This window comes from Dictyostelium discoideum (genome assembly GCF_000004695.1).
Source record: "Dictyostelium discoideum AX4 chromosome 5 chromosome, whole genome shotgun sequence".
Taxonomy (NCBI): Eukaryota; Evosea; class Eumycetozoa; order Dictyosteliales; family Dictyosteliaceae; genus Dictyostelium; species Dictyostelium discoideum.
Window position 1 is genome coordinate 1,542,302 of NC_007091.3, and position 17,500 is coordinate 1,559,801.

Sequence of the window (17,500 nt, forward strand, 5' to 3'; positions counted from 1 at the left end):
TATATAAATAAATTTAAAAGAAAAAAAAAAAAAAAAAAATGGATGTAATTAATTTATTAAAAGAATATCCAGTTTCAGTTAATTCAATAAATTTTGGAATTAGAGATGCAGCAGTTGAAAAAGAATTATTTGAGGCAGTATGGATTCAAAGAAAAGAGCCAACCTATAATTATGAAGCAGTATTTGTTTTGAGTGAAATGTGGAAAGTTCCAATCAATTATTTAGTTGGTCGTTTAAGATGTGAAGCAGCCCATAAATTATTATTGATAGAGAAGAATATGGAAGAGGCATTGTATTATTATAAATTAGCAGCATCAGAGAACCAATCGGTTGAAGCATTATTTTCATTATCAAATTTGAAATTGAATATCATTCAAAATTTACAAGCATATGAAGAATCTTTAGTACACCTTAAGCAAGCTGCAAACTATCCACATAAAATTAAATACGATGATCAAGTATCAATAACAAATAAATATATTATCGAATCTCAATTAATGTATGCTAATTTATTATTCGAAGGTTTGTCTGGTAAAAAAGATTTAAATGAAGCAAAGAAATATTACGATTTGGCTTGTGAGGGAAGTTTAAAAAAGAGTGCACCATTCGCAAAGTATGCTATCATCCTTTGTAGAGGTGATGGTGGTGATATCATTCCAAAAGATACCGAAAAAGGTTTGACAATTTTTAGAGAGATCATAGAAGATTCTGGTATTGAAAATACTCAACCAGGTATCCTTTATTTATATGGTACTTTTTTATTTGAAATTAATAAAAATGAAGGTATTCAATTCATTAGAGTCGCTGCTAAATTTGGTTATCCAACTGCAAAAGAAAATATACTCGAATTTGAAAAAAAATTAAATGATAATAATAACAACAATAATAATAATAATACCGAAAATGATAATAATAATAGTAATAGTAATAATAATAAAAATAATAATAATAATAATAATAATAATAATAAAAAGAAAAATAGTAAACAGACCAAAAAGAATAATTTATGTTAAATAAATATATTTTCAAATGTATTTTAATCAAATATTTATACTATACACTTCCTTTTTACTCTTTTTTTTTTTTTTTTCTTTATTAATAATTAAAGTCCAAAACTTAAAAGATATTTCAATTCGTAATAAAATAAAAATAATAATTAATATTTATAATTTTAATAATAATAATAATAATAATCATAATAATTTTAAGAATATTATAATAATTACAATAATTTTTTTTTTTTTTTTTTTTTTTTTTTTCACTAATTTTTTAATCTAGATCATCCACCCACTCCCACACACGAATTTTTAAAATGCTCAAAGATTTAATTAAAATTGTTTTTTTATTTTTATTTTTTGTAATTTTTTTTTTTAATCTGCCACGATTTTTGATCTTTTATAAATAGAATCACATCATTTTTATCATTTGTAACTTTTTTTTATTTCTAAAACAGTTTTTTTTATAATATTTTTTTTTTTTTTTAACATTCAAATTAATTATTAAAAAAAAAAAAAAAAAATATTTATTTTTTTTTATTATCTTATAAAACAAAGAAAACAAATAAAATGGAAACAAATAATAATAAGAATATTCAAGAAGATATTGCTATAATTGGTTTTAGAATCCCAGGATGTCAAGATAATACCCCATCAGAGTTGTGGAATAATTTAATGAATAAATTTAGTGGTGTTGGTAAAACTACTGAAAGATGGAGTGACAATTATCATTTATCTGGTGATATTAATAATGGAAATTCCGGTTTATTACCATTGAAAGAGTGGAAGAAATTCGATCCTGCTTTTTTTGGTATTAATCCTACCATGGTTTCCACAATTGATCCACAACAACGTATTCTATTAAAGTGTACATGGGAAGCATTGGAAGATGCTGGAATTGATCCAATTAAATTACGTGGTTCAAATACTTCAATTTTCATTGGTTGTTCAACTGGTGATTATCTAGACATGGTTAAGAGTAACAATGAAATCCAGACAAATCTATTTGGTTCAGTTAATCATTCATTATCTAATAGAATTTCTTATTGTTTTGATTTCCATGGTGCTTCAATGACTATTGATTCTGCATGTTCTTCTTCATTAAACACAGTTTTATTAGGCTGTCAATCAATTAATCAAGGGAAATCTAATTTATGTATAGCTGGTGGTGTAAATTTTATTTTAGGTAAATAAGAATAAAAAAAAAAAATAAAAAAAAAAAAAAAAAAAAAAAAAAAAAAAAAAAAAAAAAAAATTATTAACAAATAATCTATTTTATTTTATTTTTTAATAATAAAAATAGATACCACTATTCCAACTGCATTTTCATTTTTAAATATATTAAGTAAAAATGGAAAATGTATGACATATGATGAAGGTGCTGATGGATTTGTAAGAGGAGAGGGAGCAGGTTTGGTTGTTTTAAAGAGTTTAAAAGATGCAATTAAAGATGGAAATAATATTTATTGTATAATTAAAGGTGGAAATACAAATGTTGATGGTAATGGAAATGCTGATAAAGCAAACTTCTTTCAACCATCCAAACAATCGCAGTCAGATAATATTAAATTAGCATTGGAATCTATTAAAAAGAAAAGTATGCTTGATATCGATATTGACTATGTTGAAACTCATGGTACAGGTACACCCACTGGTGATCCAATTGAAGTTGAAGGTATATCAAAGGTTTTTAAAGAAAATCATTCACCTGAAAATCCATTATTAATAGGTTCCCTTAAATCAAATATTGGTCACATGGAAGCAGCATCCGGTGTTACTTCATTAATAAAATGTTGCCTAATGTTCAAAAATAAATCTTTTGCACCAAATGTAAATTTTCAAAAGATTAATCCAAAAATCAAATTAGATGAATGGAATATTAAAGTTGTAACTGAGGCAATTCCATTTAAAAAAAATAAAATAACATCAATGGTTGTAAATAGTTTTGGTGTAACTGGTTCAAATTGTTGTTTAGTTTTAACAGAGTCTATTAATAATAATAATAATAGTAATGTTGATAAAATAACAAAGAATGAAAAAGAATATTTAATCCCATTTTCAGCAAATTCTAATCAATCATTAAAGAATTATATAGAGGAAGTTTCTAAAATTGATGAATCTTTACAATTTGAAGATTTTGTTTATAAACAGTTATCAAATAAATCAACATCTTTATTTCAACGTTTTGTAGTGACATCAAAGGATTGGAAAGAATTAAAATATAAATTGTCTCAACCTTTACCTTTAAAAGAGATTTCTTCTAGTATTTCAGTTAAAAAACCTAATCCAATTACTGTTTTTGTATTTTGTGGTCAAGGTTCACAGTTTAATAAAATGGGGTTAGAATTATATAATAATGATAAGAATTTCAGAAATTATATCGATAGATTTGATAAGAAATTGTTGGAATACTATGGTTATTCAGTAATATCAAAGTTAAGATCAATTGATGATAACGATTTAATTACAATTCATGATCCAATAATTGCACAACCTGCAACAGCAATTTTACAAATTTCATTATTCGAACTTTATAAACATTGGGGTATTAATCCATCATTTATAGTTGGTCATAGTCTAGGTGAATTACCAATGGCCTTTTGTTCAGGTATGATAGATTTTGATACGGTTTGCTATTTACTTTATCATAGATCTTTAGCTCAATCAAAAACCAATGGATGTGGTAAAATGTTATCTTGTAATATTAGTAGTGAAGAGTTTGTTAAAAACTATTCACCTCGTTATCCATTTTTAGAAATTGCTTGTTATAATTCGCCAAACTCAATTGTAGTGGCTGGTAAAGAATCAATCCTATTAGAACTATCAAAAGAATTTAAAAATTCTGGTATATTTTGCGCAATGTTAGGTTCATTATCATCATTCCATACAAGTAGTCAATTAGAAGTAAAAGATCATATCTACTCTTTAAAATTTGAATCAAAGGAACCAGTAATACCAACATTTTCAACAGTAACAACTCATTTATTCAATTCAAATAAACTATATGATAATGATTATATTTTTCAAAACATTATGAAACCTGTATTATTTAATGAAACAATTTCAAATCTTTATAAACATGTAGAAAATAATCAACTTGGTAGTGAGATGATTTTCATTGAATTGGCACCTCATCAAACTTTATCATTTTATTTGAAACAATTAATACCAAAAGATTCAAATTATTTCAGTAATAGTAACTCAATTACAATTTTATCCCCTCTTCATAAAAAGAAAAATGATTATTTAGAAATTCAACAAACAATTTCAACTTGTTATTGTAAAGGTTATGATGTTAATTTTAAATCACAGATCCTCATAGAATCTAAAACAAATATATCGAATAAATCTTTACCACTTTATCAATGGGATGATAAAGAGTTTTGGAAAGATTTAGAAAAACAAAAAAGAATATTACAAGGTCCACCGATGGATACATTGGGTTTTTCAAATGAAAAATCACCAATTTTAAAATCATTTGAAACCAAAATTGATATAAAGAAAAAACCATTCCAATATTTAAAAGGTCATATTGTAAAAGGTAAAATTTATTTCCCAGGTGTTGGTTACATAGAGAATTTATTGAAGATGTATCCTTCACAAGATATTGATATAGATTCCATGGAATTTGAAGCACCTTTAATTTTAATTGAAGGTATCGTTACATGTTTACAATCAAACGTTTATAAAATAGGAAAGAATGAATTCAAAGTACAATTTCATTTCCAAGATCAAAAAACAAAACAATGGATTCAATCTTCATTTGCCAATTATCATTTATCTCATAGAGATGACTTTGATCCAACTACCAATAAATTAAACATTCAAAATTTAATTTCAAATAATTGTAATTTAACCAAATTATCAAAGAATCAATTTTATAATTTCATAAAGGCAAAAGCAGGTTTATCTTATAATGGAGAATTTCAAGGTGTTGAAAAATGTTATTTAGGTGATAATTGTTCATTGGTTGAAATTCCATTTGACACAAGTAATCAAGATGTTGAAACCAATATTAACATGATTCCAATTTTAGATTCATGTTTACATGGAGTTCATATTCTTTATGTTGAACAATGTCAAATGGTTTTAGAAAAGATTGAAGGATTAAAATACTATTCATCAACACTCATATTATCAAAACAAAAAGAACAACAGAAATTATATGTTTTCACAAGAATTGAAAATAAAGATTTAATAAACAATTCAATTTCAGCATCAATTATTGTTATGATTAGCGATGGTACAGTATTTTTTGAAATTGAATCAGTATCTCTAAAATCTTTAATTCCTTTAAAAGATCCAATATCAATTGAAAATCCAACTGATGAATTATTTTCTTCTTACCTTCAATCAATTGATTCTCTAATTTCTGAACCATCATCATATAAATCGATTTATAAAAGAAATGAATTTATTTCAAGTGGAATGAGTGATTTATCAAGATCAGATTATCAACAATTTATTTCAACTTTATTATATACAAATTTAATTAAAAGAAATCAATCAATTGAAAGTGATTTAAGAAACCAAATTGAATTTGAAGAAATTAAAGCAAAATATTGCAAAAATTCAAAATTTGAAAGATTATTTACATTTGTTATTGAAACCATTAAACAATATGATGGTATAAATGGTAATCTTAATAGTTGGAATGAAGGTAATATTGATATTTATAAAATTTTAATAAAATCAACAAGAATCATTTCAAAATTATTATTCCCATTACAAGGTGAAGATACAACAATTGATACACCTCAATCTTTATTTGAAAATAATCTTTTAGATGACTTTTATAATATTAATGGTAACACAGTTATTCAAAATCAATTGGTTGGTGAAATCATTACACAATCTATAAAACCATTAATTAATGAAAAGATGGTATTTAGAATATTAGAATTTGGAGGTGGTGTTGGATCTTTATCAATCGTAACATTGAATAAAATAAACCAATTACTTGAGCAACATCCAAACTTTCAAATTGATATAGAATATACATGGACAGATATCTCACCTTCATTCATTCCAGATGCTAAAAAACTTCTTTCAAACATAAAAGGTGTTACTATTATTTATAGATCATTGGATCTAGAAGAATCATTGATTGAAAAGCAATTATTAAAACCATCCTATTATGATTTTGTAATAATGTCAAATGTACTTCACGTTATTAAAGAAATTAAATTTGGTATTGATGAGATCTATAAAGTATTATCGCCAAATGGTCAATTATTGTTCATTGAAACTCCTTATAGAATGTTAATATGTGATAGTATTTTTGGTGTATTCGATCAATGGTGGGGCTTCACAGATACTGGAATTAGAGTTGACAGATGTTGTATGAAACAAAAAACTTGGTTTAAATTACTATCAGAAAGTAATTATCAAGATATTATAATGTCGGATGATATAAAAGATTGTTGTTTTGTAATTCAAGCTAAAAAACCATCAATTTCATCATTAGAATATAAACTTAAAATTGATAGTCAAGAAAATGATAAAATAATTGTTTTTGGTGAAAATGATACTTTTATGAAATACTTAGAGAATAAATCAACAAAACAAATTATAAAAATTAAAACATGCCAACAATTTAGTGATTTGATTACTAGTAATTCAAAAGAAATAAATAATCAATCAATTATTTATTTCATTAAAACATTAAATCAACTTTTAATTGAAAACTTTAAAGAGATAACCTTGGAATATATTCAAATAAATCAATTACTATTATCATCTGGTTTATCATGCAAACATATTTTACTTTTAAATCAATCCACAAGTGAAAATTATTTAGGTTCATCAATTTCAGGTGCAGCAAGATATTTTGATGAATTCCCACCATTAAAACTGTATTCATTTGATTTTGATAAATACTCTTTAAATAATGAATCGATCAATATTATTGATGATATTATTGAACCAATTATCAAATCTATGAATAATTCAAATATCAGAAAAGAATTATTAGTTAGAAATAATAAAATTTTCTTTGAAAGATATAAACAAGAAAAAAGAATTAAGGAAAATTATAAATCAACATCATTCGAAAATGATAAATCATTATTTGTTCATTTAAATGCAAATCTGGAATATGAATTAAAATCTAAACAAGTCAAATTAAAACAAAATGAAATTGAAGTTAATGTAAAAGCAACTGGAATTAATTATAAAGATTATTTAGTTTATACTGCTATGACACCAAGTGAATTAATAAATCATAAAGGTGAATCAAATCCAGAATTTGGCCACGATTTTTCAGGTATTATAACTCGTATTGGAGATGATGATGGTGATAATGATAATGAATTTAAAGTTGGTGATCAAGTTTATGGTATTTGGTTCAATACTACTGCAAGTCATATTATAGTTGATAAAGAATTCCTTTGTCATAAACCAAGTAAACTTAGTCATACCATTGCATCTTCAATACCAGTTGTTTATATTACATCATTATATAGTTTATACAATATAGGTAATATTCAAAATGATGAATCTATATTAATTCATTCAGCATCAGGTGGAATTGGTTTATCAGCATTAAATATATTAAAATGGAAGAATCACAAATCTCATATTTTCGTTACAGTTGGTTCAAAAGAAAAAGAAAAATATATTCATGATACTTATGGTGATTTTATTACAGGAATTTATTCAAGTAGAAATAAAGATTATTTAAAACTTATTAAAAGAAAGTTAACAGAATTAGGATCAAATAAAAAGGGAGTAGATATTATATTGAATACTTTATCAAGTAGTGAACATATGGTATCAAATTTCAAATGTTTGAATCATAGAGGTAGAATCATTGATTTATCAATAACTCATTTAAACCATAATGAATATACTTGTAATAATAATTTCAAATACAACTATGGTTATCATAATGTTGAAGTTTTATTTGTTAAAGGGGATATAATTTCAAAACTATTGAAAAATATTACCTCAGCAATTGAAAATGGATCATTATCCACTGGAATTCCAATCATTGAATTCAATGATTCAGATTGTTTTAATGCTATTGAATTTATTAATAAACGTCAACATATTGGTAAGATTGTTGTTAACCATAATAAAGAAAATTTAATTCAAGAATTAATTAAAAAAACGAATTTACCAATTATCAAATCAAATTATCAAATCAATAGTGATCATCTAGGTAAAAATATATTGGTTACTGGTCAATCTGGTATTATATTGGAAATTTTGAAATGGATAGTTAAATATTCAACAAATGTTGAAAACATAATTATCCTATCAAGATCATCATTGAAATGGGAATTGGAATTATTAGTAAACAAAAATAAAAACAAATTGAATTTCATTTACAAAAGCGTTGATGTTGGTAATTCATTGGAAATTGAAAAAGTAATTGATGAAATTTTAATGGAAAACCCTCAAATCAATAATGTAGATTCAATCTTTCATTATGCTTTTACTCAAATCTCTTGTAAAGAACATGAAATTGATCAAGTACATTTAAATGTATCACATCAAGCAAAAACCATGGGTGCAATTAATTTACATAACCAATCAATTAAAAGAAATTGGAAATTAATAAACTTTATAATGGCATCATCAGCAGCGGGTCTTATTGGATCAACTGATCAATGTTCATATGTTTGTTCAAGTAATGTTTTAGATACATTTTCAAAATATCGTAAACATGTATTAGGATTACCTTCAATTTGTATAAACTATGGTTTAATTGAATCCACTGGTTTTGTATCTCGTAATCAATCAGTTGCAGTGATGTTGGATGGTCAAGGTATTAGACCAATGCAAACAAATCAAATTTTAGGATCATTAGATTTATTTATTCAAAATCCTTCAAAATCTACCAATATAATTTTAACCAGTTTCAATTTTAATGAATTTGCAACAGGTAATCTCCAACAATCAAATGTTCATAAATTTGATTTCCAGTTTAATTGTTGTTTATCACAAAAATCAAAATTAATGGCAAACAACCAAGCAAGTGAAAATCCTGTTAAAGATTTATTAATCAATAATATATGTGAATTATTATCAATTGATGAGTCAAAATTAAACATTGATATTAGATTAATTGATTATGGTTCAGATTCATTAACAATTGTTCAAATTAAAAATTTAATTGATAAAAATCTATTAATACCAAATTTAATTTCAATTCAAATGTTACAAAATAACTCAATCTCTGACAATATAAAAATTTTAACAGATTCCTACAACAAAAAGAAACAAAATGAACAAAATGAATTAAAAAATATAAAAGTTGGTTCATTTACTAAAAAATAATAATTTAATAGTTAAATAAATAGTAGTGATTTTATTATTCATTTTCTTTACCATTTCTTTTTTTCTTTTTTTAATTTTGTAATGGATAAACATCATATAACTGAGAGGAGGAATCAAGTTTAGAACCTGAATAAAAGTAATAGGTATTTTGGAAAGTTGCAAAAGGCATAGAAGGAGAGCATAGTTCCTCAATATCGGAAATAAAATCTAAACCAAAAGTTACATGATCACCATTATCAATACCAAATCTACCACTATGGTAAGGGTTTCCATCTTTATAAGCTCCATCATATGGGATCTAATTATTAAAATTGTTTTTAATAGTTAGTAGAAAATAAAAAGGAGACACTATTGTAAAAAAAAAAAAAAAAAAAAAAAATACTTACCCAACCAATTGATTGATGATAAAATTCACATTTAACGTGAGGTTGAGTATCTTTAATAGCAATTTTACTTCCTCTACCATATAAAAGACGAACTGGAATATTATTATATCTTAAAATACTTGAAAAGAACCAAGAATGAACACCACAATCACCATGTCCAAATTTAAAAGCCTCAGTTGGTGTACCATCATGACTATATGGATTTTGATATTTCAAATTCTTATAAATAAACAATGAAACTCTATATGCAAATTCTAGTATACCTTCAATATCTCCACCATCATTATGAGGGTATAATCTGTTAGCTTCAATGAATTGTTGAAATTCTGGTGTATTAAAATTAATCTTTGTTGTAGGTCTTAAATAAACTTCAATCTCTTTATCTGTAATTGGTTCAACTTCAATTATTTCATTTGGATCTTTAACTTCGGTTAAATGAACTTTATAAAGATCTACATCAACTCTATACTTTGCTATTGTAGACTTTATATTATGCACACTTTCAAATTTATGACTAACCCTATAAATATCGTTATGTGATGACCCAATAATTTCAGAGTCTACCAACAATTCATCATTACCACCATTATGAAGTGTAAATGATGAATATCTAACTTGTTGATTATTAATTGATGGTGGTACTGATAAGTATTGTTTTGTCCAAGAAAGCTCTAAATAAAAAAAAAATTAAAAAAAAATTAATATTGAATAATTCTCATCATATAAAATACCATAAAAATAACATACTTGTATTTGAATAGGTCATAACATTTTGATATACAGCAGTAACTGAATTGTTATATATTTTTGAAAGTTTAAATCTTTTATTTCCCCATACTAAATAATTTAAATTTATATTAATATTAATTGTAAGTAGTAAAAATAATTAAAAAAAAAAAAAAAAAAAAAAGGATAATTATTATAATTACTTTTTTTATGAAGTGCATAGTCATTAATTAGTTGATCAACATGTGGGTTTCTTGGAATTCCTAGATTAGATTTAAAATCATAAGGTGCTGAGGAAGATGATTGAGTTGATGATGTTGTTTGTGGGTTTTGAATCATTTTTGAAAGTGAATTTGCAAAACCTCTAAAAGGGTTACTTTGTTGTTTTTGTGATTGTTGTGGTTGAGTTTGTGGTTGTGGTTGTGGTTGAGGTTGAGGTTGTATTTGTGGTTGTTTCATCATTGGTCTTATTGGTTGTTGAATTGGTTTTGGTGTTTGTGTTTGTGTTGAAGATAATGATGGTGATTTTTTTAATAATTTAACATCATATTCATGGGTAAAGAGTAAACGTTCAGGATAAGGACCAGTCTTATAATAATTACCAAAGCCTACAAGTTGGAAAACAGTGAAAGCATTTGAAAAATCTTTTATATCTGAAATGAAATCCATACCATAGGTGATGAAATGACCTTGATCTTTACCAAATAAATAATCACAATAACCATTTTTTGATTTACTAGTGGCTTCAATTGGTACCCAACCTATTGAAGAAATGTAGATTTCAGGTTTAACATGAGTTTGAGCATCACCAGGTTTATCTAATTCTGCATTTCTACCAAACAATATTCTCGTTGGTACATTTGAATAACGCATAATTGATGCGAAAAATATTGAATGACAACTACAATCACCATATTTTGCCTTAAAAGTTTCAATTGGTTTACCACTTAGGCCATGTGGGTACTTGTAATCTAAATTCTCTGTCATCCATAAAAGAATTCTATAGGCAAAACATAAAACACTCTCCATTGTACCATCATCAAATGTTTTTGGATAAAATCCATTCTCTTCTACAAATTCAGCAAATTCTTGTGTATTGAAATCCAAACGATCAGTTGGTCTCAAATAAATCTTAATTTCATTATCTGTAATTGGTTCAACCTCTACAACTTCATTTGGATCTTTAACTTCAACTAATCCAACCTTGTATAAATCCACTTCAAGAATCTCTTTAAAAACATAATGAGTTTTATATGGATTTTCTGGTGAAAGATAATTAAAATACCATATCTTTTGATGTGATGAATCTGTTAATTCTGGTTCAATCAATTCAATATTACTATCTCCATCATAAAGTTTCATTGTTGCACTTCTTATTATTTGATTATTAATTGATTCTGGTTTTGGCATCCAAACTTTTACATTTGATAATGCTATTTTTTTAAAAATTATTATTATTATTAATTATTATTATTATTAATATTATTATTATTATTATTATTATTATTATTATTATTATTATTATTATAAAATACTTACTGCACTCTGGTTTATATTTAATAACAACTTTATATTCAGCAGTAACTGAATAGTTATAGGTTTTAACTAATTTAAATTTTTTATCCCATACTAATAGAAATATAAAAATGAAATGGTATTAGTTAAATTATTCCTGATTGAATTTATAATAATAATAATAATAATAATAATAATAATAATAATAATAATAATAATAATAATAATAATAATAATAATAATAATAATAATAATAATAATAATAATAATGATTATAAATGATAGTTACATAATTTATGAATTTGATGATCATTTATTAATTTACCTAATGGAGGTGCTGTTGTTGGTAAAGTGTTATTAGATTTATAAATACTTTCATCAGTTCTTTTAAAAGGACTAAATGCATTTAATTTAGAAACTGATGTTGCTGGTTGAATTGGTTGAGTAGGTTTGGATAGTGCATTTGGATTAATTGGTCTTGGTGGTGGTGCATTAACTGTTTGCTTCAAAGTGGTTGGTATTGGTTGTGCAGGAATTGGTTGTGAAGTCTGTGGCTGTGGTTGTGGTTGTGGTTGTGGCTGTGGTGGTAATTTAAATGTCTGAGATGCTGGTCTTTTAGATAATGGTACAGTTGTTGGAGTTGGTGTTGAAGTTGTTGCTGAAGCTGTTGTTGGGGTTGAATTTACAGAAACAGGTTTGAGCTTAAATGGGAATGTGGCTGGTTTTTGTGGTTGTTCTTGTTGTGGTTGTTGTGGTTGTTGTTGTTGTTGTTGTTGAATTGGTTGTGGTGGTAATTTAAATGTTTGAGAAGGTGGTCTTTTAGAAAATGGTACTACTGGTGGTGTATTTGTTGTTGTAGTTGAATTTAATTGTGGTAGAGGAGCAGGTCTTAAGGGAGTAGTTGAAGTTGTTGGTGCTGTAGTTGAGTTTGATTGTGGTAGAGGTGCAGGTCTTAATTGTTGTGATGAATTTAAATTATTTGTTGGTTGTTGTTGTTGTTGTTGTTGTTGTTGTTGTTGTTGTTGTTGTTGTTGTTGTTGTTGTTGTAATGGTGGTAATTTAAATCCTTGAGATGGGGGTCTCTTTGAAAATGGATTTGTTGGTGATGTTGTTGCTGCTGCTGCTATTGGTGATGTTGGTTTTTGTTGATTACTATTACTATTATTATTATTATTTATAAAATCATTATTTGGTAATAAATCAGAAACTGGACTTATATAATTTATTTGATTTTGAAGTAATATTGAAGAATTTGATAAAATTTGATCAAATAAATGAAATAAACTATTGAATGATAATTGAATATTAATTAATGGTATATCTAAATCTGAAACTTTCCTATCAAAACATTGTTTAACATTTGTGAATAATTTCGATTTTAAATCAATGTATTCATTCTTTTTATTTGAATCTGCAGATGTTAAAAGTAATGATTGTAAATCGTCAATCACTTTAATTTTATTATTACAATCTTTAATATGCAAACAGAAACTTGAAATTACTTTAAAGTTTTCAGCTTGATTTAACTCCCAATCTGTGTAACCATTTTGAACTAAATCCAATACATCTTTTGAATATTGAGATAATGGATGTTGTAAATCGTAATATCTCTTCAAATTATTACAAATACTATCTGGTGATAAATATAACTCCTTTATGTAGCCACAATATGATTTTAACGATATTTCAATCGATGTTGAACTATCTGATAATTGCTTAAATTCTTTTTTTAAAATATCATAATTTTTATCTATGGTTTTTATGTGTGTTGACTAAAAATAAAAAAAAATTAAAAAAAAAAAAAATTAAAAAAATTAAAATTTTTTTTTTTTTTTTTATTAAAATCTTTAAAAAAAAAAAAAAATTTACATTTGAAATCAAATTGGTTATTTTTTTTTTTTTTTAGTAAAAACAATGAGGTATTAAAAAAAAAAAAAAAAAAAAAAAGCAACTAAAAAAAAAAAAAAAAAAAAAAAAAAAAAAAAAAAAAGCCAAAGCACAAAAAAAAAAAAAAATTAAAAAAAAAAATTTAAATGGGTAAAAAATCCTAACTTTTCAGGAATAAAATGTAGGAATCATTTTTTTTTTTTTTTTTTGCTCGAGATATTTTGCGAGTTTTTAGATTTCATTTTTTTTTATTATTATGCAGAAAAAAAAAGAAGAATAATTATTTTTTTTTTTTTTTTTTAAAACATTGTTTATAAACTAATATTTATTTTTAAAAACTTTTTTATTTTTGCAATTTGGTTTTTAAATTTGTAATTTTATTTAATTTAATTTTGTAATTTAAATTTTTTTTTTTTTTTTTTTTTTTATTTTTTTTAACCCATGATCATTTTTTTTTTTTTTTTTTTTTTTTTTATTTTTTTTTTTTTATTTTTTTTATTAAATAATGTTTCAAAATTGAACCACATAAAAAATCACAATACACACACAACCATCCAATCCAAAAAAAAAAAAAAAAAAAAAATTAATGATAAAATTAAATTTCTGGATAAAATCCATTATTATTGGATTAGTATCATTTATTTATATTTATTTATTTGTGTTTAGTGTAAACAAAACAAAAGATTTGGAAAAATTAGAAATTGAAAATAATAAATTAAATTTTGAAAATGAAAAATCAAATATATCAATATTAAAATATATAGAAACTATTAATAATTTAAATAATACAATTAAAAATTTAAATTTTTCAATTGAACAATCAAAACAACAATTAATTCAAATGGAAAATAGTTTTAATAAAGATTTAAAATTATTACAAAATTCATTAAATGAATGTGAAGAAATTAAAAATAAATTAAAAAATAATAAAAACAATAATAATAATAATAAAAATAATAATAATAATAATAATAATAATAATAATAATAATAATAATAAAATATTATTAAATAATAAAAATGAAATTATACCGATTTTAATACCAACATATAATAGAACAAATTATTTAGAAAAAACAATTAAATCAATTTTAAAAATTAGAGATAAAAATAAAGAAAAAATTAAAAAATTCCCAATAATAATATCACAAGATATTTGTAAAAAGAATGATAATCAAAATGAAAATGAAAATTGTAAAGAAATGAATGAATATTTAGAGGAAATTAATTTAAATTATCAAGGTATAATAGTATTAAAGAATTTACAAAATGGTAATTTAGTGTTGAATTCAACATATGAATCAATATCAAGACATTATAAATGGGCATTGAGTCAAATATTTGATAAATTATCATTTGATAAATTATTAATTGTTGAAGATGATTTAGAAGTTTCATTAGACTTTTTAGATTATTTTGAAAAGGTATCACCATTATTAGACATTGATAAATCGTTATTCTGCATTTCAGCATGGAATGATAATGGTAAGAAACCATTAACAAATGAGAATCAAAAACAAGCGATTACTCAATTCTATAGAACTGATTTCTTCCCTGGACTAGGTTGGCTCACAACTAATAGATTCTGGAATGAAATTAAGGATAACTGGCCCACCCAATACTGGGACGACTATTTAAGACAGCCATCAGTGATTAAAGGAAAACAGTGTATCAGACCAGAGATATCACGTGTTAAAAATATTGGTATCAGTGGTGCAACCAGTCAACAAGTTTATGAAAATTATATAAAAGAAATCATTAGTATCACAGATGACCAATACCCAATTAATTATAGTGATGTTGATATCCATCAATTAATAGAACCAACATATTCAAATAAATTAAAAGAATCAATAACAAATGCAAAATTAATTTATCCATATGAAATTGAAACTTTTGGTTACAAAAATCAAACTTTAAAAATCATATTCAAAGATCAATATGATTATCAAATGTTAGCCAAACAATTTGGTTTAATTGATGACCAACGTGAAGAAATTCAACGTACATCTTTTAAAAAAATAGTTTCATTTTATTTTAAATCAAATTTAATTTATTTTATACCAAATCAAATTAATTGGTAAAAATAATAAAATAAATAAATAATTATTACTATTATTATTGTTGTTGTTGCTGTTGCTGTTGTTTATTCTTCATCATTTCTTTAAAATCTAATTCTCTTAAATAACTTGAACTTAATTTAACATCATCACCTTGATGGGGTGTATCGAAATAAGAGATTGAATAAATTTCTAATGGTTTTAATTTTGTTTCTCTTCTTACAGTATTAATTTTAATTGCTGTTTTATAAACTTCTGGTGATATTACAATACATTCTAATTTTTTACTTGTCATTGTATTTGCATATGGTTCAACTAATTTTAACATCTATTTTTTAATAATAATAATAATAATAATAATAATAATAATAATAATAATAATAATAATAAAATTAGTGAATGAAATTTACATATGTATATATAATGTAAATTTCTACTTACATTATATTCAACAGATGGATTAATTGATTTTAAGAAATTTAAAGTTTTTTCAGATCTAAATTCAAATGGTGTAATTAATTCACTATACTTTTTTGAAGTTAAAATTGAATTATCAGTAATACCAACTTCCATATAATCAGAACAAACCAATGCTGCCATCGTTAACATTACTTTATGACCTGGATGCATTCTATCAAATGTACCACCTAAAACAACACCTCCAAATGGTGGTGTCCATTTCGTTAAATTCTTTCCAATTTGAGATGGTTCATAAAAATGTTTTGGATAACTGAAATCAATATTTATCGACGTAGAATCAATTGACTTTATTGAATTATTACTATTTATAAATTTCTCATTAATTAATTTAAGTTCATTCTCTTGTTCAAATAGATTCATTGAACTATCTAAAAATAAAATATCAATTTCATTATTATTTTGAGTATAATTATTATTATTATTATTATTATATATTTCTTTATCTTTTTGATTAATTAAATCTAATGGAATAATTGAAACATTTAATCTTGGATTTTCATTATAAAGTATTTGATAATAATTAAAGAAAATATTTTCTAATCTTTTTAATGGTTCTATATTTGCTGAAACTATTAAACTTGGTGATTCTGAATCATCCAATTCAATTTGTTGTTTCTTTTCAATTTTCATTTTTTTATCAATCTCTGACCAACTAAAAAAGAGATCATTATAAATCTTTTCAACCTTTTCATTAATCTCTGAGGATCCTGTTGTTGTTTGTTTACTAATTTGTTGTGTTGGTGAATTTAATGAACGATCGAAATTAATGTTATTATAATTCACTAATTCTATATATAAATGATCTTTAACCTTTGGTGCAATCGATATTAATCTACCAACATTATAATAATGTAAATATAAATCATGTCTATTCTTTGCTTCAAAATTAAATAATAATCTAATTAATCCTGTTTTATACATTATAAAATTTTACTTTTTTTTTTTTTTTTTTTTTAATATTATGTATATGAAAGTATGTGTGTGTGAATGTATGTGTGTATGTGTGAAATGTTTTTTTTTTTTAAAAAATGAAATTTAAAAATTAAATTAAAAAAACTTAAGTGTTGAAAAAAAAAAAAAAAAGTAAAAAAAATAAAAATAAAATAAAAATAAAAATAAAAATAAAAATAAAAATAAAAATAAAAATATCTAGACACCTAATCAAGAAT

The 17,500-nt window shown here is 23.8% G+C and overlaps 5 protein-coding genes across 5 annotated transcripts; 3 read left to right on the top strand and 2 right to left on the bottom strand.

The window, feature by feature from the left end:
- Nucleotides 1-38: 38 nt before the first annotated feature.
- On the top strand, nucleotides 39-1,013 carry DDB_G0288443 (hypothetical protein; the record flags this gene model as incomplete). Its single annotated transcript, XM_631664.1, has 1 exon — nucleotides 39-1,013. The coding sequence occupies one exon, from the start codon at nucleotides 39-41 to the stop codon at nucleotides 1,011-1,013; it is 975 nt and encodes a 324-aa protein (XP_636756.1).
- A 552-nt stretch (nucleotides 1,014-1,565) lies between these two features.
- Nucleotides 1,566-9,278, top strand: pks26 (beta-ketoacyl synthase family protein; the record flags this gene model as incomplete). Its single annotated transcript, XM_631665.1, has 2 exons — nucleotides 1,566-2,181; nucleotides 2,299-9,278. The coding sequence occupies 2 exons, from the start codon at nucleotides 1,566-1,568 to the stop codon at nucleotides 9,276-9,278; spliced, it is 7,596 nt and encodes a 2,531-aa protein (XP_636757.1).
- A 70-nt stretch (nucleotides 9,279-9,348) lies between these two features.
- Nucleotides 9,349-13,677, bottom strand: DDB_G0288459 (hypothetical protein; the record flags this gene model as incomplete). The annotated part of the gene is made up of 6 exons (XM_631666.1): nucleotides 9,349-9,576; nucleotides 9,665-10,335; nucleotides 10,412-10,501; nucleotides 10,594-11,823; nucleotides 11,930-12,019; nucleotides 12,231-13,677. Coding segments are annotated over 6 exons (3,756 nt in total), but the record flags the coding sequence as incomplete, so codon positions are not given.
- Nucleotides 13,678-14,378: 701 nt separating this feature from the next.
- On the top strand, nucleotides 14,379-15,875 carry gnt3 (GlcNAc transferase; the record flags this gene model as incomplete). Its single annotated transcript, XM_631613.1, has 1 exon — nucleotides 14,379-15,875. The coding sequence occupies one exon, from the start codon at nucleotides 14,379-14,381 to the stop codon at nucleotides 15,873-15,875; it is 1,497 nt and encodes a 498-aa protein (XP_636705.1).
- A 34-nt stretch (nucleotides 15,876-15,909) lies between these two features.
- Nucleotides 15,910-17,252, bottom strand: DDB_G0288465 (hypothetical protein; the record flags this gene model as incomplete). Its single annotated transcript, XM_631614.1, has 2 exons — nucleotides 15,910-16,179; nucleotides 16,293-17,252. The coding sequence occupies 2 exons, from the start codon at nucleotides 17,250-17,252 to the stop codon at nucleotides 15,910-15,912; spliced, it is 1,230 nt and encodes a 409-aa protein (XP_636706.1).
- Nucleotides 17,253-17,500: the final 248 nt, after the last annotated feature.